Source organism: Salvia hispanica, chromosome 5 (assembly GCF_023119035.1).
Source record: "Salvia hispanica cultivar TCC Black 2014 chromosome 5, UniMelb_Shisp_WGS_1.0, whole genome shotgun sequence".
Lineage (NCBI taxonomy): Eukaryota > Viridiplantae > Streptophyta > Magnoliopsida > Lamiales > Lamiaceae > Salvia > Salvia hispanica.
The window spans coordinates 931,616-954,816 of NC_062969.1; the positions used below are offsets into that span (position 1 = coordinate 931,616).

The 23,201-nt window shown below is 33.7% G+C and overlaps 1 protein-coding gene, 1 long non-coding RNA gene and 1 pseudogene across 2 annotated transcripts; all 3 read left to right on the forward strand.

Annotated features, from left to right (window-relative positions):
* Positions 1-3,666: 3,666 nt before the first annotated feature.
* Positions 3,667-4,646, forward strand: LOC125191271. The gene is made up of 2 exons (XR_007171074.1): positions 3,667-3,956; positions 4,339-4,646. It is a non-coding gene; the product is annotated as an uncharacterized LOC125191271 (long non-coding RNA).
* A 1,822-nt stretch (positions 4,647-6,468) lies between these two features.
* Positions 6,469-8,781, forward strand: LOC125190596 (annotated as a pseudogene).
* Positions 8,782-15,504: 6,723 nt separating this feature from the next.
* LOC125186669 (aconitate hydratase, cytoplasmic) lies at positions 15,505-22,275 on the forward strand. The gene is made up of 20 exons (XM_048083085.1): positions 15,505-15,949; positions 16,561-16,665; positions 16,897-17,057; positions 17,146-17,238; positions 17,778-17,963; positions 18,156-18,317; positions 18,609-18,753; positions 18,831-18,973; positions 19,079-19,135; positions 19,228-19,307; positions 19,389-19,464; positions 19,640-19,825; positions 19,909-19,976; positions 20,053-20,171; positions 20,304-20,425; positions 20,624-20,722; positions 20,794-21,273; positions 21,377-21,475; positions 21,565-21,807; positions 21,895-22,275. The coding sequence occupies exons 1-20, from the start codon at positions 15,670-15,672 to the stop codon at positions 21,961-21,963; spliced, it is 2,973 nt and encodes a 990-aa protein (XP_047939042.1). The 5' UTR covers positions 15,505-15,669; the 3' UTR covers positions 21,964-22,275.
* The last annotated feature ends 926 nt before the right edge of the window (positions 22,276-23,201 follow it).

The following is a 23,201-nucleotide window of genomic DNA, read 5'->3' on the forward strand; positions in this document are numbered from 1 at the left end:
CCTACGTTTGAGATAAGAAACTCAAATCTCCTCGACAAAGAAGACCGATCGCCTAGTGTTAATGGCTGCCGTTCAAACCCCTCTAATCGATGAAGGTCGAATCACCCTATTTATAGTAAAAGTAAATCGAGACTCATAATCGCCGACAGACCGAAATGACAAAGCGGGACTCCTAATCATGGACCGAGAAAATATCAAAAAATTGTGACATAGGGTTGATGATATTATGATAATGAACTGAATTAAAATCTTAGACCAAAATCTATGTATGGATGGTAACCTGTCCAAACAAGAATTCTTGAACAACAAACAACCAGTTCATATATTCACGACGAAGAACCATTACTGGCCTCGTGAGAGAAATTATGATATATTCATGCACCAAATCATGTGTAAGATTTGGTTCCAAAAATACCCTTATAATGATATTAGACTTTAGAGTTGAGGATATCCTGTTAAAAGTTTACGCCTTTACGGATCTAATGGTTTGTATTATCTTACGGATATAATGGTTTGTATTATCTTACGAGATTTAAGAATTTTAATACGCCCCTTCACGTGCGGGATGGAATGACATCGGACATCCATCACATGGGTAGGTAAGAGATGAGACAAAATCCATCATCGACTTGGGCCCTATTCTGATACCACCTTAGAAATGGGTCACTCAGCTCTTAAAAGTCCTTATAAAGGGGAGGGTTAACCCCACTTATATAGAGAAGCAAAGATCATCACCAAGTTGATGTGAGACAAGATTGAATGAATCACTGATATTGAAACATTACGAATTATCAACTCATTTTATATAAATACCAATCGGAGTTAAAGAGAACATTGTATTGACATTATCTATTATATATTTTATCTGGAAATATTACTGCCTGAAAATGGAAGTTATTAGTATTATTAAAGATGTAATTCTCATCTTATTAAAACACGTTTTTCAATGTATCCACATTAAAATTATACTCCTTATTAGATGGTGGATAAGTAGAGTTGGGCAAAATTATAATAAAATCTAATAGTGAAGGACATGAGTTTATGATCATTAATTAGAGCTTTCAACACCAAAAAGGATCTTGATACATATTTTATGTGATGAACTTATATGAGCATCATCTTTGTTTAATGAATGTTCTAGTAATATATATTTTATTTTATATATTTAGTTTGATTCTAATATATTAAAAAATATTATTGATATTTAAAATTTTACAAAATTCACAAAAACAAAGCTCGATTTGTTAGTTTTTATTATTATTTATTTATTTATTTGAAGTTACATAGAAAATGAATAAATTGATATTTGAAGAAAGGTGAATTTTAAGCTAGTGGCCGTCATGGGAAAACAAAGCTAGTATTGGGTGTATCCAAATGTATGGATTTGTATGGATTTCATCTAAATCAGTACTTATAGTTGAACATTAAAAGTCCGGTTGAATTACTAAAGTTAGATGGGGGAAATTTGTATAGTGCATGCCCAAAAACTATAGTGCATGACCCAAAATCCCCAAACTAATTAATGGCTAGAGTGATCCAAACAGATCCAAGGGGTTGGTGAAGATTGTGGCTGTTGTGCCTGTAATGCTGTGAAAATTTGAAGATATGATCGAATACTAGATGATGGATGAATTTGTGTGTGTAATATCTTTGTTAAGTTCACTATAGATTATAGTACTGAATTATTTCAGTTGTTGCTTGTTCTATTATATGTTTTGTGTGATGTCAGTGTGATGGTTTAGTTATGTAATTTTTTATGTGATTGGTAATACTTATTTGCCATAAAGATTACCCTTATATATTTGAATTATTTAGCTTTCAAATTTATTAAAATTCATATTTTTTTATTATTCATAAACAAATTCAAAAGAATATATAAATAGGGTGCTTTTAAAATGACAACACCTCTTAAAATAACATCATACCATCATTCCTAGTTAATCATTTGTATACGTGAACGAATAATCAGCTGTCATGTGGCAATCATAAAAAATGCTCAAGGATAAATTTTCTCGGCCATCAATATCTAATACACTGGACAGCAATCTATGGATTGATGTGTAGCGCTTATACTATTGCTGTGTAGCGTTTATAATATTGTTGGATAGTGGTGTCACTGTCTCACTTTAAGAGTGTTATCATTTTAACAGGAACCTATACAAATATAAATAATTGCAAAATATTTGAAATAAGAAAGAAATTTAAGAACTAAGAAAAATTCACTTAGGTTGTAAAACCAAGAGGATAGAGGGACACAGAATTAATGATTAAGCCTTATAATCATATTTTGATAATTTTATGAAAGTGTGTATTATGATTGAGCCTTTTATCGCATTTAGATATATGGGCTTTTGGTGGCTATATGTTGGGCTTAAACTTGCCTGGACCAATAGGAAAATCTCAATCAAAGAGATTTGGGCTTTGATACAATCAAATAGAGAGCCCATATATGACTTAACAAATAGAGTGAGTAAATGTAAAAACTCATTTTTATCTTATAACTTAAAAATACTAAAAACATACATTTAACATTGAAAGTCATTACATTCACAGTAAAATTTAGGAAAATTAAATTAGATTGAAATTGTACCTTTTAAAAAGATTGAAATTGATTCTCACGCCATTAATTTTAAATATGGATTCTCATTGAGCTGCTCTATACATATCTATAATATATTCTTAATTTTATCTCAGTTTTGAGTACTGTCATATTGAAAAAGGTTTTTTCTTATAAAAAAGTAAACAATTTACTACTCGGTAGATTAAGGAGTTACAGGGGAGTCTCAACCTTTTGACCTAGAAAATTAGGGGTACTTATCCATATTTTGGATCGAGTTTTTCCAAATTAGAACTAATTCAAGATTTAGAAAATAAAAATCTAAAATCGAACTGAAATATTTGAAAATACCAATTTTTTAAAAAAAATTACAATTTCACCAAACCGAAATAATCTGAAAATTCCAAAAAATATTTTTTTTGATTTTTTTGATCTTTCCAAAAAATAAATTTCACTCTATTAGGATATTTGAATAAATTTTATTTAATAACTTGTTAGATTATAATTCGCACTTTCAGGATCTTTTATGGTTTTACAAAAACAGTGCTGATCGATACAATATTATGGGGATGTTCGGTTTACAAGATTGTATCTCAGTGTTAAATATTAGTGTGTTAAATTGGTTCATGAGATTCAATCACACAACTCAATCCTAGATGAATAACCATGAATTAATTAGTCATAGCTAACCCCCTCCAAATAAAATAATCTCACAACTCAATCCTAGATTAAGGTATCTTGGTACTCTTTTATCTAGAAATCCGAACACCACCTATATGTCTCATTTTCCTGTTTTGAACGTCCCCTATTATATCATTTCATCTTATATATGTATTTTTAATAAATGAATAACACATTCCACTATCTCGTTTGACATATATTTTGTTATAAACTATTCAATTAACTATTTCATCAATTATTGTTTATATTTGTTAAAATTCATGTCGAGTCAACATGTGACACACGATGAGAGACGAAGAAAGTATTGGATTCGATAATCGATTAGACCCGTCATCTTTTATGATGGTACAATTTCACCTAACCCTTTCCCACTCTTCAAAAAAAAGCATTTGTCACAACTCATGGCACCCAAAAATACAGCACAGATGCTCCACACTTTTCATCATTCTCCAATAAAGAAAGCATCCAAAGGAAGAAAGTGACAATCTTTGTGGGGTATGAAAACCTAATTTAAACACCCAAAATCATCATTGTGTACTAAAAACACATACAAGTACCAGCACATGTGGGAAAAACTGACCAGGTTCAATGCACCTTCCACAGCACTATTCACTATTTCTAGCTTAATACTCCTATGCTCCAAAGCTTCAAAAAATTAGCTGATATTCCAAATATGGCACCCATTTTCCCTTAGTTGAAGAGAAGAAGATCTAAAAAGGTACTCATTTATAATTAAGTTTGCAATATGTTGTTTGATTTATTGGGAAATATAACTTCTTTGTTTTTTCAAAGGCCTGTTTTCAATTCTTGTTTTTATAGATCCATGATCTTAAAAATACAGTATGATTTTAAAGGCCTAATTTTTATTTTTGGGTTTTGGTTTATATACATTTTTATGAAACTTCTCCAATTCAATCACACAATGAAAAGTGAGAATGCTGAAAAAATTGTTGCATGGTTGGAAATTTAATGAATTACACCAAAAAGGTGATATTTAATGACCTTTGAATTATTTCTTTTTAGAATAAATATGAACATTATAGTCAAAATTACCAATTTATTTAGTAATGTCTCTATTTTCTTTGCCTCATATTTTGCAGTAACATTCCAAAATTAATCATGGGAGGAAAGGAATATCAGCTGCTGCCTTTATTTGATGGAAGGAAGATTAAGGTTAAAAATAAAGATGCCAATAATTAATGGTGTTTATGAAGAGCCAAGCAGTTTGGATAAATCTCTACATTTGGAGAACTGAGAGATTTTATGTTGATCTGTTCTTGAGTTCCCCTTCAAAACTTCACTACTTTTACAATATATCTAAATAATTTTAGAATATTTCTCATTTTGTTTCATGTTGTGGATCCTCAAATTATGGGTTAGCCATTAATAAACTTACTTATTTTGGAAACATGGATGGTGAAAATTTATGCATCTGTTTTAGGATTGTTGATTATTTTTTTCGTTTATAAACAAAAAAATACTGGAAAAATATGTCAATATGGGACCATGGATATATTTTTATTTCGTTCTTAATAGAATGCACTTCACATGTGAATTACAACTATTTAAAAAATGTATGGATCTTTTTTTAAATGTGTCTGAACATCGGATTGATCAATTGTGATTCCAACTGCCGCTGGCACGTACAAACTCCACGTCAACAACTTATTTTTTTTTAGGGATAAATAGCTGCAAAAATCGTGAACTTTTTCCAAAATTTAGTATTTCAACAACTTTAGAAGTGGTGGAAAATATCATAAACTTTGGAATGAATGGTGTGTCGATTTAATTCCCATGAAATTGATTTTTCGGTCAATTTTAATTGATGTAACTCGTCGAACGTCTTATGTGTAACCCCTGGAAGGTAAACAATTTGTATGGTGGATTAAAATTGACTGAAAAAATATTGATGTATGGTGATTTAAAATTGGCCAAAAACTAACTTTGTGGAAAATCGACACATCTTTCAAAGTTCATGGTATTTCTTTCATTTTTAAATTCATGGGAAATACTAGATTTTGAAAAAGAAATATCATAAATTTTGCAGTTCAAATATCAATTTAGCTGCTCTTCTTTACCAACGTCTTAGACATAAGCCAAATAACAATAATGCAATCTTCAATTCTCTTTGGTCTCTATCTTAGTCGGCATAGATTTTTATTATTTAAGTCTCGTTAAAAATAAAAAGTTTTGTTAAATGAAATATTTTTTGAAATTGAAACAACATCATCTCATTTTTTTCTCTCTCTCATATTTTAAATTCTATTCATCAACTTATAAAATAACAATGTATAAAATCTTGTGCTAAAAATAAAATGTTTGAAGTGAATATTAAACCATTGTTGGCTCCATAGATTCTAATCCTACATCTCTTTCGTGATGATAGGGTTTAGCATAATTATAGTAGTAGCGTAATTATAGCGTAATTATAGTAGGTAGCGGCGGATCTATTCATACCTTATTCGGAGGATTTTCTCCTTTATATAAATATTGCCTATCATATACTACTAATTTATTTCTTTTAATATATTAGAAAATGCCCTTTCTCAATTTTTTAAATTTTCTTTATAGATAAACTTGCTCCTGTCCTACAAATTCCTGGCTCCGCCCTAGCGATAATAATTGTACTGTACAAGTTTAGCGATAATTATTCAATGAAATATACTCCCTCCGTCCCCGATTAAGAGTCACACTTTTCCATTTCGGTTCGTCCCCAATTAAGAGTCACACTTCATTTTTACCATAAATAGTAAGTAGGTCCCACAATCCACTAACTCAATTCATTCACATTTTATTATAAAACCAATATAAAAAAATGGGTCTCACATTCCACTAACTTTTTCAACCAACTTTTCTTTACATTTCTTAAAACTTGTGCCCGGTCAAAGTGTAACTCTTAATCGGGGGACGGGAGGGAGTATCACAGTTTAATCACTTAATTGAAGTTGTCACTTAATCCAACCATTTTCTCAAAAGACTATATTCAAAATAAAACAAAATAAAATTAGACAATTACTATCAATTTAATAAGAGAAATGCAATTAACAAACACTTCAATTGTTCTAAAATTTCTTTTTTCCAAATTTTTTTTCCCTCATATTATAAAAATAGATCTACTTAAATCTAGTAGGATTACATCTACTTTAATTTGGCGGCAGTTATTAAAAGAATCTGTTTATTTCCAAGAAAAGCCCAAACTAGTAGTTATAGAGGTTGAATTTGAGGTAAAGATTCCTCTTTTAACTATAAAGTCCACTCCTTCTCCACCTTCTACCTCGCAATTCTCTCCAGTCCTCTCTCTCAGCTACGTGCAAATTGCAATGGCCTCTTCACCATTCAAGAAAGTCCAGATTCAGAGGGAAAACGGGGTAATCCCGCTTCTCATTTTCGTCTACTTCTGAGCTTGTTCATTCCAACTTTTCTGGGTTTTGTCTCAATCGTGATTCTTCTCAATTTGATTCGAGAAAGTTCGGATTTTGATGAATTCTTCATACTAGGGTGCAATTTATTTCGTAATTTTGAGCTGGATTGCGAAGTTTGTGTGTGAAATTGATAGCATTTGCCTAAATTGATTGCAATTTCCTCGAATTCCCTGTTTCCATTTTATGATTTTGTTGATTTTAGGGGTCTAATCATGTCCAATTTCATAGACATTTGATGCCTACGTGATTGGGAAAGACAATGCTCCTGGGGTTGTTGTGCTTCAAGAATGGTGGGGGGTTGATTTTGAGGTCAAGAATCACTCCCAAAAAATCTCTCAGTTGGGGTCAGGCTACAAGGCATTGATTCCCGAGTAAGCGCAGTCGATTCCCGTGTTAATCGAGCTTGAAATTTCTCGGTTTTGCTAGTGCCTTATGCTATTTGTGGTGTTGAGTGTTGAAGTCTTTTTTTTCGTGCAATGTAGTTTGTACTGAGGGAAGGTCGGTTTGGAGGTCGCGGAAGCTCAGCATTTGATGCAGGGCCTCGACTGGCAAGGCGCTGTGAAGGATATCGAGGCCTCAGTCAATTGGCTCAAGGAAAATGGCTCCAAGAAGGTACATTGCTGAATTTCCTATTTGTTTCAATGTCTACTCATTTTTAGCGTTGAACTCGTTGCTTATGTCGATCACCAGTATTCGTGTTGTGGTTATCGAGTTGAAAGGAGTGTGCAATGTACAACGGTAGCTCCTAATTTGAATGCTGGTATTAGCTCAGTTGCATATGCTTACATATTGGTTTTAGGATATAAGTTGTAAAAACTTCGATATTTGACAGTAATGTCGTGTCATAAACTTCATCGCGGGACTCTTAAAGCGATATAGCTTGCAGTTAACACAAGCTCAATCTAGTTAACGAGAATTTCCTCGCGATTTAAAGAAGGAGATGGCTTTTTTTCTGACTGATATACTATGCTGATGAGATTTCTCGAATTAGATTGGTGTAACTGGATTCTGTATGGGTGGTGCTCTTGCTATTGCAAGTTCTGTTTTGGTTCCTGGAGTCGATGCCGTGGTAGCTTTCTACGGAGTGCCTTCACCTCAACTCGCAGATCCTGCCAAGGCTAAAGCTCCGGTGCAGGCTCACTTTGGTGAACTTGATGGTTTGATCGGGTTCTCGGATATAAAGGTATCATTTCTTCAAATGTTTTTATCGTGCACTCGAAATTTAAACCCCATATTAATAATTATTTGAATCCCGAACTATCTATCAAAAATTGTATAAAAAATGTATAGCATCCATTCCAGATCCGGAATCTTGATGTGGCTCGCTACTCGTGGTACTAGACACTTTATATACGAAACTTATAGTTCGGGATTTACATTAGTACTTCTCAAAGTTCGCGACATTTTTTATAAAGCGGGTATAGTGTAGGATCTAAAGTGATTTATATCGAAAGAGCGAACTGCAAATTTAGTCCCTGGACATTAATGATTTCTCGCATGTGCGTTCCCCGATGAAGTTTTATTCGCACCATTAGCCTGTAGACAAATTGTAACTTATTATCGCTAGAAAGACTTTTTCACTTTTTCACAACATTTTTTCGGTCTGAAAAACCCTTTATTACATCAAGGGTCATTTTGGTCTTTTCTTATGACAAGAACATGGTGTAGAGTTATCGCCTTATCGGCCAATCATTGTGAAAAACACGTTATTTGTGCACACGTTTATTTGAATATCGAACGTTTCTTGAATGTGGGACATTTTTCTCCAGACTGGTAAAGATTTGGAGGAGAAGCTGAAGGCATCAGGAATCCCCAATGAGGTTTACTTTTATCCTGGGATCGGGCATGCTTTCATGAACTGTTCGCCTGAAGGGGCCAAGAGAAGGAAGAAGATGGGGTTGCACGACAAGGATGAGGCAGCGGTCGAGCAGGCTTGGTCTCGTTTCACCTCATGGATGGGCCGTTTCTTGTCGAATTGATCGCCGCGGATTTTCTAAATAACGATCCTAATGTTGTGAGCAAGAACTGGTAAAATGTTGAGTGTATTGTGCTTGTGTAGAGTGTGATATTCTCCATTTTACTTTGTTATGCTTCATGAATAAAAGCTGGTTTTGATTGAAATATTTTGTTAAGAATTTATGTTGGCCCTTGAAAGTGTGTTAGTGTGGGCCTTTCCACATTGGTTGAACCAAAATATTTGTGGATATGGCTGTAAATGAGTATAATTGAATTTAAATTCAATTGGTTGGGTTTAAAATGATGTCAAGCTTTGAAGATTGGCCACTTTGGTTCATCAAATTGTGAAATAAATATTTAGGGATTGAAAAAATTAATGTGCTTTTTTTATTAAATGAGGTCTCCCATTCCAAATTTACTACTACTACTACTACTATTTGATGCCAAAAAAAATGCACGCACGTAAAACATGCACAAATTTATTTTCTCAGCCTTTTTTCATTTTTTTCTTTTTACTTATATACTACTCCTAATATAACTTAAAATTATGATTTTATAATTTCAAATTCAATTACATAAAATCAGAGTTACATGTGATTTTAATTTTAATTAAATTCTTGGAATAGCGGTACATTATATATATTGGAGAATAGATTGGCATCATTTGTAAAAAAATTGGCATTCAAATGGAAATAAAGAAAATTAAAATAGACTCATAGCATAAAAAGAACATTAAAGGGGGGAAATTACATATCCTAAAACAAATATACAATAACAACATTATGAAATTAAAATTTTAATTTCCAGCAATTTTATAATCGACTTTGTCTAGAACGTATTATGGTGCCAACTATTAAAAAAAACTACTATAGTATGTGAATCATTAAACATATTTATATCCGAAGAAAGCCAATTAATATGAATTGAATTACTAATCAATCATTGTAAACCTACTACATGAATATTCTTGACGTTTCGCATATTCAAAAGGTTTACGTGTCAACTGAAAGAGAGTCAATTTAGTAACGAACGACATCTACAATTTAAAATAACTAGAAAATAAACGATCGTGGCCATTTAATTAAAAAATTAAAGTTGCGATGTTTCTTTGTTTAAAGTTTAAACTATAATGTCACTATGTCAGAGGCATAATATAATATTTTCCAAGTCAATTATGAGGTTGTATGTTTGGATAATTAAATACTACTGTATTACCTGTTAATTTATTGGCTTTATCTAAAGTCTAGAGACTCTAAACGAATAATCATTTGCATTTTCAATTTGCAATCAATTGCAAGTTGCAAGTTGATTTGAATGACAGTTTTCTAATAAAATGCTAATTAAGACAATCAATTATTATCACATTGGAATAGAATAATTCAAATTCTATTGTGTTTTGTTTTTTTGAACTCTACGTCTCCAATTGTTTTATGGCATCTTAATTTTTATAATTATGATTAAATAAAGATTTAGTATGTAACTTTATCTAATGAAAATATGATTGTGTCTTAATTATAACAAATTTAACAACATATAAAAGCAATTTATTTTTTAAAATAATAATATTTTGTATTTTTATTTCAGGAAATAGGTCAATAATGCTAACAAAAAATATATATTTATATATCTCTCATTGAGATATACCAGTATAAGAGAAAATATTTATCTACAATAATTAAACCAATTATGTATATGTTGCAATACTAGTACGTACGTTGTGTTGGGATATTGCATACAATAAAATTATGCAGCTATATTATGGCCGCCAACATAGTGTTTAAGTAAATTAAAATTTCTATTTAATGCTAATTGTTAAATTTTAATAATTATAAATTTGAAAAGTAAATTAAAGAAATAGTCATAATATATGGTTGTTTAGCATGACTTGAATATACAGATTTATACACTAGTGTTAATCGATTTTTGTGGTTAAATTAACACAAGGTAGATTTTATTCTTTGGCGAAGCTATCTTAATTATTGTATCCCAAATATATCCGACATCAATTATAAGAAGGAAAATAAAATCAATAACTAGGGTAATGCCCGCCCCTAAAATTTGTCATTGATACGACTACACATCTTTTTGTCAAGATAAACTCACGTGTCACGTTATTAATTACCCATAACTACATAAGTACCTTTTTAATCAATAACATATACTATTGTCGAAAACAAGATCTTGATCAAAATCAAGAATATAGTAGAATCAAATCGAAGAAAATATCTATAAGAATCGAGGAGCTGAAAATCAATGAAGATAAGGAAAAGATCTTAAACAAGATATTATTCAAAATTATATTTGATTTACATCCCATAATTATTATATTTATAGTCCTATAAATAGTTGACATAATAGTATAAGAAAATTGAATCATTCAAACCCTAGAGAAATACAAAACCAAAAAATCTCTTGCAAAACCAAAAACCAAATTAAGTTAATATAGCCGTACGTCGACTTTCCGGCAACCTCTAATGCCTCGTTTCCACCTCCCCGATGAGCTTGGAAGCCTCGAACGCGTCGGTCCAATAAAAGAGAAATTCAAAATCTTCTTCAACAACAGATGGCGGAGAGAAGTCGGGCGGTACACTTGATTCTTGCCTCAATCTCCTTTTACTTCTTAAATTTGCTCTCCTGTATTTTTTCATATTGCTAAATGATTAAGTGTTCATTAATAGCATGAGTTCACAAAACTCTTTCAAAAATTCTACATATGAACGAACTTGTGATAAGTTGATTATAGATAGATAGATAGAAACGAACTCTTGTTAAACTAATTTTAGATAGGCATATAATCTAACCCAACGTAAACCATTTAACTACATAAATGACACTTTTGTGGAGTATATATTTTTCCCATGTGCATTCTGATACATATATTTGTTCTACCAAATTTAATTTCTTCATGAATCTAGAATATTAGTAGTAGTAGAATTTGATTTGATTAGTTTTTAGATTAGATTAGTTTGTTTCCGAAATCTTTTTTTAACTGTCATATAGCATTATAAATATGTGTGAAGTCATTTATTATTATTAGGAATGAAAAATGTAACATATTTATCATTCTTTTCTTTTATCTTCTCATAATTTTTCTCTCTTGGAAGAGAAATAATTTCTCTCATACGTGTTGACTCCTAATTAATGCCTATCAATTGTTGTTTTCATTCTTGAACTCGCTTTCATTTCGAACTCAGATTATTTTCATACCCTTGATGTCTTTGGTGTCGTAGGACGGACTATAGATATACAATAATATTTTGATTATTTTAAATTATCAGATTTTGATCAGCTATTCTTCGTGGGAAGATTGTTTAACCATCCAACATCCGAGTCATTAAAAACTTCATCCCATTGCTATCATCATCAATGATATACTACTACAAAGGGTATGCCCGAGAAGAATAGTCGAGATAGCACGAATTAATCAAAATATTCTCGCACATCTATAGTCCATCCCACAACATTAACACCAGAAAATTGAGAGGAATGAGGAATGTCTGATAGGGCCTTCAATCTAGCAAATCTCGCCAAAGATCGCGGCTCAATAATCTCCAATATATCTTTTCTGATTTTATTTGATTTAGCATGCCTTTTATTGCAGTTAGCTATCTTTATGCAATTTTATCTTTATTGAGTTTAATTAGCATTTTAATAAATTGAACGTTTATATAATCTTTTAATCGTTGAGCTCATTTACGGTTCTGGCGGAAATCGCCCCATAGAACTCTAACTACGGTTTATTCTCTTCTATTTGCGATCGATCCGTGGTGCTCTAGCTCGATGGGGGTTCACGGGGGTTCACGACCCTACCAACTTGTGTTTTCATTGAGTTACTCTTCAACCGATTGTGACGGAGGAAGAGTAACTCAATGAAAGCACCAGTTGATAGGGTCTTGACCTATCGAGCTTCAGCACCACATATTGAACGACAAATATAAGAGAATAAACCCTAGTTGGAGTTCCCGAAAGCGATTTCCACCAGAACGGGAATGAGAATAAGTTTAGTACATCATTTCTCAATGATTAAAAGATTGCATAGACTTTTAATTTATACAATACTAAACTGAATATAAATAAAGATTGCATAAAAATAGCTAACTACAATTAATAAAAAGATATGCTAAATCAAATCAAATAAGAAAAATATGAGTATATTGGAGATTATTGTGCCGCGATCTTGGGCGAGATTTGCTAGATCGAAGGCCCTATTAATGTCCATGAGTTCGAAATGAACAAAATATCAAGAATGGAAGCACCAATTGATAGGCATTAATTAGATATTAAAACGTAATTAGTTATTCTCAATTTTGTGAACTTCTAATACTAAAAAATGTCACCCAAAGCTTAAATTTGTGAACTTCTTCTAAAACAAAAAATGTCACCCAAAGCACATCGGTAAACTTGTATTTACATCATGTCCCGTTATAAGGATTCTGTATATTTTTGTTTGATCTTATTGATACGAATGTCTATTGTATACTCCGATATCACTTTTAGATGTAAAACTTTTCTTTTTTAGTTTTTTTCAATAAAAGATATCATATTTCATTTTTTTTTATTTCTCACTTTAATGTATTATATTAATTATATTTTTTTATACTTAACACACAAAACAAAATTTCCTAAATCTCGTGCTATAAATCAAGTGTGATAGTGTGATATCTACATTGCGACGGAGGACGAGAGCAGTACTAGTTTATTTTTATTACTATAGAATAGATTTAGTCATGTGTTTTCCCTAGATTCAGGTTTGATTTATTTTATAGTACTATCTTTTTGTAGCTTCATATACTCCGTATAATATGTGTGAAATTTTTTTATTATAATTAAGAATAACAAATAAAATATTTTTATTACTCTCTTTCTACAATGAGAAAAATAGATTTCTCTCTTCCACTTGTCTTTCTCTTTCCTCTTCCTTCACTCTCTTCAAATATATTCTTTGATATGTATTAATTAGGAATTAGTATGTATCAAGTGGTGCTTTCATTTTAAACTCACGTGTACCCTTCAATTCTTCGGTATTAACAAGTTTTGAAGTTGTCTACATAATTTTCCAGTCTCTTATTTGGAGTTGTCATAGTCGTGAATCATTCAAACGTCGGTTGGTCAAACAATCTCCCTATGAACATTCTGAACAATCAAAATATTTTTTGACTATCTAAAGTCCATCATATGACATTAACATCGAAAAATCGAGGTTATACATGAGATCAAGATGAAAGCACCAATTATACCTATTTAATTAGAGATTAATACGTATCAAAGAGAGTGGGAAGAGGAAAGAGAACAACTGTTTTTTGGAGGGGATGAGTGAAATCGTTTGTTTTCTAAACGTTCATGAAACGTGCAAAAACTAGTCTTCAATGGCTAATTCATCAAATAAGTTACCACAAGAATGGCATTTATATTTGACCACATAACAAGGCAAGATTTTGGAATCCATTGATGTAAAGATTCTTAAAAAATTGGAATTTTATCTCTTTTCAATTTCTATATCTTTGAAAATTTAGCAGGAGCAAAATATGTACATTTATCTTATGGAGTAGTAAAATTATAATTATGGGTTAATTGCATATTAATTGGGGATGGATTTTTATATCATAAATAAAAACCTTGTCAGTTTCCTCACTTGCATTTTATAATTATCTAATTGCCTAAGCTGGTCATGAATTATAAACATTAGAATAATAGTTTCTAAATTAGAAACACCTTTTTAACTGAATTAATTCTTACAGTTAGATTACCTATTTCAAATTGTCGACATCTACAAAAATAATAGTAGTAGTACTACTACTTTTTAAATAAAAAGCACCCTTTTAACTAAATTTAATTCTTGTAGCTAAGTTACCTATTTCATATTGTCGAGTACAAATGTAAATTTAAGACATGATAATGAGATATCACTTTCAATATGTGGTCACATTTTTCCAATTGTTCTGCACAAAAAATAGAAATACAAGGATATGAAAGTTCCCCATTTAAGGAAAAAAATACACACAAATCAAAAAGATTTCAATTAGAATTTTAAGTCTAATTAATATGCTTACTTCACATTTATGATGACTTTCGTAATGCCCTAGTGAAAAATACAAAATACTACAAATTTATATTTATAATTTACCTTGAAATGCATCCTACTTCACATTTATATCTAAAAATAAACTTACCACAGACATACAAGTAGCATAAATAAAAACATACAAATCGAATTCAGCATTCAAATCGACATACATACAAATCGAATTCCAAAAGTTGAATTTGGCATAAAAGTAGCATTAATTTCACAATTTGAATTGAACTCTAAATATATTACTCCCTCTGTCCGCGAATAGGAGTCTCGTTTTTCCATTTTCGTCCGTCCGCAAATAGGAGTCCCGGTTTATAGTTACCATAAATGGTAAAGAGGCCCCACATTCCACTAAATTATTCCATTCACATATCATTTAAAACTAATATATACAGGTGTGACCCCTATTCCACTAACTTTTTTCCATCCACTTTTCTTAACATTTCTTAAAACCCATGCTGGAAACAAATGGGACTCATATTCGCGGACGGACGGAGTATTTGCCAAGTCTCGCATCCGGCGTGCCACGTAGGATAAATTTGTGCCGGAAATCTGTCAGATCGGAAGGGAAATTTACACAATCTGATAAAGTTAATGACTTTTCATGCAACATTTAAAATTTACGAGAAAAACCAAACTATCTTAAAAGTTCATGACTTCAGTTAGCCCAATATTGTATAATTGAAAATTATGAAAAAAATAGACAAGTGACCACAGAAAATGGTGGTGCCCTTTGCCGAATGGGCCGTGTCCAATTTGGCCACAAAAAGGGATATAAAAAGCGAAGAAAAAATCAAAGTCATCATCTTCTTCCCCAAATTCCTCTTAATCATTTTCACATATAATTAATCATCATATTCATCCGCAGGCACGCACTTCGATTCGCCTCTCTCATCCCCATACATCTCCTTATCTCTGCGCCGATTTTCGATTCTGTTTGGATGTGACAGCCACGCGCTCTCTCCAATTGCAATTTCGGCGTCATGTATATAACCAGTGGCACCTCCGCCCTCCTAAAGAGGGCTTCTCACTCCTCTACCCGCAGGACTCTCTCCTCTCTCTCTAGGAAGCCTCCTGCGCCTTCGAATCCCTGTGCTGCTGGTGGTGGTGCTGGTTCTCACTCCGTAGGGCAGCAGAGTCTCCGATCTCTGAGCTTTTTGTCGCGGTGGAGCCACGGCGCTGGGTGGAACTCGCCTACTAGCCAGATCAGGATCGCTTCCTCGGCTTCGGAGAGTCTGTTGCATCGGAAGATCGCTACGATGGGTGAGGGCTATACTGCTATTGCCGTTTTTTGTTTTTGTTGAGATTTTTGATTTTGGAAATTGGAGGTGTGAGTGTTTGATTGATCGTCAATTTTGATTGTTAAATCGTATGTTTGATCAGCTGGATTTTGCTTTTTTTTTTTGTTTAGGCGTAAGGTGAATTAGATTTACTTAATTTTGAATGTAATTTCTTCCTAACTGTGCAAATGTTTGATTTCAGCAATAATGAGATTTTGGATTGGAAATGAGTGAGCTTGAATTTTGCTTTGGCTTGACTTCACTGAAGTTGACTCACATCCTGTCTTTATCACAGAAATGCTTATTGAATGTGGCTTCACTCTTGATTTTGCTGTTTCTACTTTGTTTTATGGAGTTATGAGGAACTTTTGAAGAAATATTGTTGTCTGGTTTGTTATGTTCTGTCATTTTCAGCACAGTATATTACAAAAAAATTGACCTTTTATTCCCTGGCTTATCTGTAAATTATTCGTTTTAATGGTACAATGTTACATGTAGTGATTTATTTTTTTAATCAAGTATTTTTTTTTTCCGAAACATAGTTAATATGCTTGTACTAATTAAGTAAGCTTACTCCTCGTAACGTGGTTTCAGCTGCTGAGAATGCTTTCAAGGGAATTTTCACTAGTCTGCCAAAGCCTGGTGGTGGTGAATTTGGCAAGTTTTACAGCCTGCCTGCTCTAAATGATCCAAGGATAGGTAAGCGCTCTTACTATCGATATTTCCCATTTTCCTTGGACAAGCTTGCTCTTTTTCTTTAGATAGTTTTTAAAACTGACCATCTACACTGCATAAGCTGATCTCGATTGAACTTTTGAATAACCTAGTACACTTTTTATCCAATGTAGCTCTCAACGTTATCTGCTGTCAAAATTCTCATCTTATAGAACTTTATAATGAGGATTTTGTGTGCCTGTTATGTAATTACAGATAAACTACCGTACTCTATCAGAATTCTTCTGGAGTCAGCGATACGTAATTGTGATGGCTTCCAAGTAACTAAGGAAGATGTTGAGAAAATCATTGACTGGGAAAAAACTTCTCCAAAGCTAGTAGAGATTCCTTTCAAGCCTGCTCGTGTACTTCTGCAGGTACTGGTCTTGGTTGAACTACAACTACTGTGTACCTTCGTTATAACAGCTCAGCTGATTTCATGTGGAAATATCTCACTATTGGCAGGATTTTACTGGTGTACCTGCTGTCGTCGACCTTGCTTGTATGCGTGATGCTATGAACAGGCTTGGCAGTGATTCTGACAAGATCAATCCATTGGTATGTTCCATATGTTGTGCTTATTTCTTGAACTTATCAACTTGAGGAATTAGTAAATTTGATGTATCAAGTTGCAATACTTTTCCATCTAGGATATCTAGGATAAAAGTGAATTGCAGGAATGTGTGAACTCTCTTCCCTTATTTCTTGAACTATGAAGTATGAATTGAGGAATTAGTAAATTTGACATATCAAGTTGCAAATTGCAATACTTTTCCATCTAGGATAAAAGTGAATTGCTGGAACGTTTTGAACTCTCTGCTCCACCTAGTTTGTTTTTGTGCTTCAATTTCTTACAGAGCTTTACTCATTAGCTTTATTCAAGCTATTTTCCCATCAGAGAGAAAGCTAAATGCAAGTTTGATGAAATCAATGATAGATTATCAATTCAACTTGTTGAATCAATTTGAATAGATTATCATCTTATGGGCATGCCAAGCAATGATATGATACTAATAAGATATCCTTATAGAAGATGGGAAGCATGGTTTCACATAATGTTTCTAGATTATAAATTTCAATGTTTGATGGTACTGCAGGTTCCAGTAGACCTAGTCATTGATCATTCAGTTCAAGTCGATGTTGCTAGGTCTGAAAATGCCGTTCAAGCCAACATGGAGCTTGAGTTCCAAAGAAACAGGGAAAGATTTGCATTTCTTAAGTGGGGTTCTAATGCTTTCCAAAATATGCTTGTTGTTCCACCAGGATCGGGTATTGTGCACCAGGTATAGCGCAAATCAGTGGTTTTATTTCTGTGCTTGATTTTGTTCTGATTCGCATGTTATGATATGTTAATATTTTGTAAAATTTTCATTGTTCAGATTTGATTTGAAAAATTATAGTTTCTCCTTCACTTTGTGCCTTATAATCCATGTTGATGTTATATAATGAGTTACAAGCCAATACAATGGTTTTAGGTCAATCTTGAATATCTCGGACGTGTTGTCTTCAATACCGATGGAGTACTCTACCCAGACAGTGTTGTTGGGACCGACTCTCATACAACCATGATCGATGGGCTTGGAGTTGCCGGATGGGGAGTTGGAGGTATTGAAGCAGAGGCAGCTATGCTTGGACAGGTATGAACTCTACACTGGATGATCTTTTATTTTTGAGTCAACTCTCCTGTCTGAGTTCAGTATCTTTCTGGTTATCATAAAGTACGAACAATTTGCTGGAAAGAAATATTTGGTTTTCTTGATTCACTTCCACTTAATTGTATATTTATACCTATTATTTCATGCATTTTTCTGTAATTACTGGGGAAGTAGATTCAATGATCATTGGATGTGTTTTGATGTTCGTTTACCTTCGATGGCTCCAAAATCAAGATGCTTTTGCACCATCTAACTTGTGCTATTACCTGACAGCCAATGAGCATGGTGTTGCCTGGAGTTGTTGGATTCAAGTTATCTGGGAAGTTACGTGATGGTGTCACTGCTACTGACTTGGTTTTAACAGTGACACAAATGCTGAGGAAACATGGTGTTGTTGGAAAGTTTGTTGAATTTCATGGTAATAATACTCAATCTCGACATTTCACACACTGTCTTTATTTGATCACCTAATTAAGCATGTCTTGTTTTGTTCAGGTGCTGGTGTGGGTGAGATTTCGCTAGCTGACAGAGCAACTATTGCAAACATGTCCCCAGAGTATGGTGCAACTATGGGGTTCTTCCCTGTAGATCGTGTTACCTTGCAATACTTAAAATTAACCGGCAGAACTGATGAGACTGTAAGCACATTTTACTGCATTTGCTAAATTATAATGAAAATGATCTAATCCCATCGTATTCTGTATGTTCACTAATCATTAAACCGTCAATTTATCAATATTTAGGTGGCAATGATTGAAGCTTATTTACGCGCAAACAATATGTTCGTTGATTACAATGAGGTAGGACTTTATGCTTGTTGTGATATAGTGTTTTTTAAGGAAAATTATTAGGCTTCTCTGAATATTCTGTCTTCATTCTCTCTAAATTCCAGCCTCAACAAGAACGAGTGTACTCATCTAACTTGCAACTAGACCTGTCAGATGTTGAACCATGTATTTCAGGACCAAAAAGGTTTTTACCCAGAATTCTGCGCTTCCTTTTTTCTTTATTAGTTGAATGTGTTTATGATACCTTCTTTTACTTATTTGATAGGCCTCATGATCGCGTGACATTGAAAGAAATGAAGTCTGATTGGCACTCTTGCCTTGATAGCAAGGTTGGATTCAAGGTGAGGATATAACAGTCAAAAGGCCCTATATTATTTGTTTAGTGTTACAGGATGTGAATGTAGTAGGGACTTGTGGTACTCTTATTTTTTTATTTTGAAATATTTCAAGAAAAGCGTCATGTCATGAACTTCCTTACCTGGAATTATACTAAATCATTGTCTAACTGCAATGTAGGGATTTGCTGTTCCCAAGGAAGCACAGGACAAAGTGGCACAGTTTTCATTCCAGGGACAGCCGGCAGAGCTTAGGCACGGCAGTGTTGTGATTGCTGCAATCACAAGTTGCACAAACACATCAAACCCCAGTGTTATGCTTGGGGCTGGTCTCGTAGCGAAAAAAGCGTACGATCTGGGTCTGCAGGTCTGCTGTTTTATCATGAATGCAGCTGAGTTTTCAAATTGAAATGTTGTTTTCATGCTCAGCTAATCCAGATAATTTATCAGGTAAAACCATGGGTGAAAACAAGCCTTGCTCCAGGCTCTGGAGTTGTTAAGAAGTATCTAGACAAGAGGTATCAGTTGTGACTTCAGTTTTACGTGCAATAGTTTGCCACAGACAACTGAAAGTGTGTTCTTTCAATGATGCAGTGGGCTGCAGGAATACTTGAATCACCAAGGCTTCAATATTGTCGGGTATGGTTGTACAACATGCATTGGCAATTCTGGTGACTTGGATGAATCCGTTGGTGCTGCAATTTCAGAAAATGGTAATTGTGCTGCTTTGTCTATATATATCTTAAGAAATATGACCATTGAAGCTATACTCTAGTCTGTCAATGCTTTGTTGCATTCTTGTGAATTTTGTCCTCTATTAATTCAGTTTTCGCTGTGTTCTTCAGACATTGTTGCAGCTGCAGTACTTTCTGGTAATCGTAACTTCGAAGGTCGTGTCCATCCCTTGACAAGAGCAAACTATCTTGCCTCACCTCCTCTAGTTGTCGCATATGCCCTTGCTGGCACGGTTAGTGATTGATTCTTATTACAATTCTTTACAATCACCAAAGCTTAAGTGAAGCACACACACTGTTAGTGTCATGAACAAGAGAAATACCCTATCTTGTGCATATGCGTTCCATTTATAACGAGTGCCATAGTTTTGCTGAAAATATGTTGATCCTCGAAGGCTGAATGAATGTCAAATGTTTGCTTCCTTCGACAGGTTGATATTGATTTCGAGAAAGAGCCAATTGGTGTGGGCAAGAACGGAAGAGAAGTATACTTTAGGGATATCTGGCCATCAACTCAGGAAGTAGCTGAGGTATGCATAATATCTATTAAACGACATGATCTAAGAATGACAAACCCACTGACTTTGAAAACGTCTTTTAGGCGGTTCAATCGAGCGTTTTACCCGAAATGTTCAGGAGCACATACGAGGCCATCACTAAGGGTAACCCCATGTGGAATCAGTTGATGGTACCGAATGACAAGCTGTACTCATGGGATCCTACCTCGACTTACATTCACGAACCACCGTACTTCAAGAATATGACCATGGATCCTCCTGGCCCACACTCAGTAAAAGATGCCTACTGCTTGCTGAACTTTGGCGACAGTATTACAACAGATCACATCTCACCGGCTGGAAACATCAACAAGGACAGTCCCGCTGCCAAATATCTCATGGAACGTGGAGTTGAACGCAAGGACTTCAATTCCTATGGCAGTCGACGTGGTAATGATGAAATCATGGCAAGAGGAACTTTTGCAAACATCCGCCTCGTCAACAAGTTGTTGAAAGGGGAAGTTGGCCCAAAGACAATCCACATTCCAACCGGAGAGAAACTTTCCGTATTTGATGCTGCAATGGTAGATCTCCTCGGACTTGCCCCTGAATTCATTCCACAGCACAAACATATACTTTTTCTTGCCAAAATGTACTCGTATTAACTACCCTAAACGAATCTTCCAGAAATACAAGACTGCAGGGCAGGACACCATTATCTTGGCCGGAGCAGAGTATGGTAGCGGAAGCTCCAGAGATTGGGCCGCAAAGGGCCCTATGTTGCTGGTAAGTCCGCTAATCGTTGCTTTAACCCATTACACTAACACAAAACAAGAAAATCCAAAGTTAATCTGGCTATTTCAATCATTCAACAGGGAGTTAAAGCAGTGATTGCCAAATCCTTCGAAAGGATCCATCGCAGTAATCTTGTAGGAATGGGAATTGTTCCTCTATGCTTCAAGGCCGGTGAGGATGCCGAGACACTTGGCTTGACGGGTCAGGAACGCTACACCATTGAGCTTCCCAGCAAAATATCCGACATCCGCCCTGGCCAAGACATAACCGTCCGTACAGACAATGGAAAGCAGTTCACATGCACTGTCCGTTTTGACACCGAGGTAAATTTCCCTCGAAAATCAACACTTTATGATGTTCTATAGATTGAATTCGTGTTAATTCCATTCTTGAATCATCGCGTGTTTTAGGTCGAGCTCGCGTACTTCAACAATGGCGGTATTCTTCCATACGTAATCCGGCAGCTGATATTGCAGTAAGATGCCATTTTGATGAGAGCCACGAATCCACATTTCCTCAACTGTACAACGTTAGAATAAAAATTTCCAGTATTTCATTGCTTCCTTTGAAGGTCAAGCAACTGTGCCATGCACGAAGAGTAATTTCCTTTTTTTGTAATAAATTCGGCCTAAAATAGACATCGGAGAAGTATTAGAATTTTATTCGATATCTACTTATAGGTGCGCGCCAGATAAAATCGTTGGCACCCGATGAATAGTGCAAGTGATGAGATAAATTTTAAATTATACAGAATGATATTTGCTTGAAATGAAGCATATAGTTTCCTATCATATGCAGAAATGGTGTTTGGATCATTTGTTATAATATGCTGTTTTGTTATTCATTTGCTTATTTTGAGTGTACATTTTGTGGCTCTAACCTTATTGTTTTGAGATGTGTTAATTTTTGTCATATGAAAAATGTTTTACATAGCGGACTGACTTTAAAGAATACGACTCAATTGGAGACTCAATTACAGTGGGAGTGAGATGAGATGTGGATTATTTTACTTTTTGGACGAAATTTTTGTAAGCTAAGGAGTGAGAGCATATTTTTTTTTTTTTTTTTTTTTTCCGAAACTGTTAAATCTATTTTTTACTTTATTACAATAATTTCTTGATTTGGAGAAGTTGAGAGTCGTACGTTAAGACTTATGTCTAAATTTGGAACTACGTGATCGAATGGTCTATGGATTCTATTTCAATGAACATGCTATAATTTGTTGTTCTCATTTTTCTGTGACAAGATTTTAACGACGTAAATTTTATTAGTGCTAATTCGTGTTTTTATGAGTGTATTAGAGTGTAAGATTAAATTAAAAAGTTAATGATCTTATCTAATGCTTAAATGTGGGTGGATGGCATAAACGAATATTTGTTAAATTTTAATAAAGAATAATAGTAATGAATTAATTGACTTAATTATCGCTTAAATGTGTTTATAGCCGTTATTTCCGCTTGTTCAATAAAGGTATCATACAATTATCATGACTAACTATCATATGATAATCTATCTAGAATTAAGTTATTTTGGTTGGCAGGAGTGATTATGACTAATCATCATATAATTTTCTATCTAAGATAAAGTTGTGAGATTCAATCTCATAAACCAAACACAATATATATTTAATCTCGAAATATAATCTTACAAATTGAATAGGCCGAAAGAGTATGATTTCCTCCAATATAGAGAATACTGATTACTAATACTATGTTTT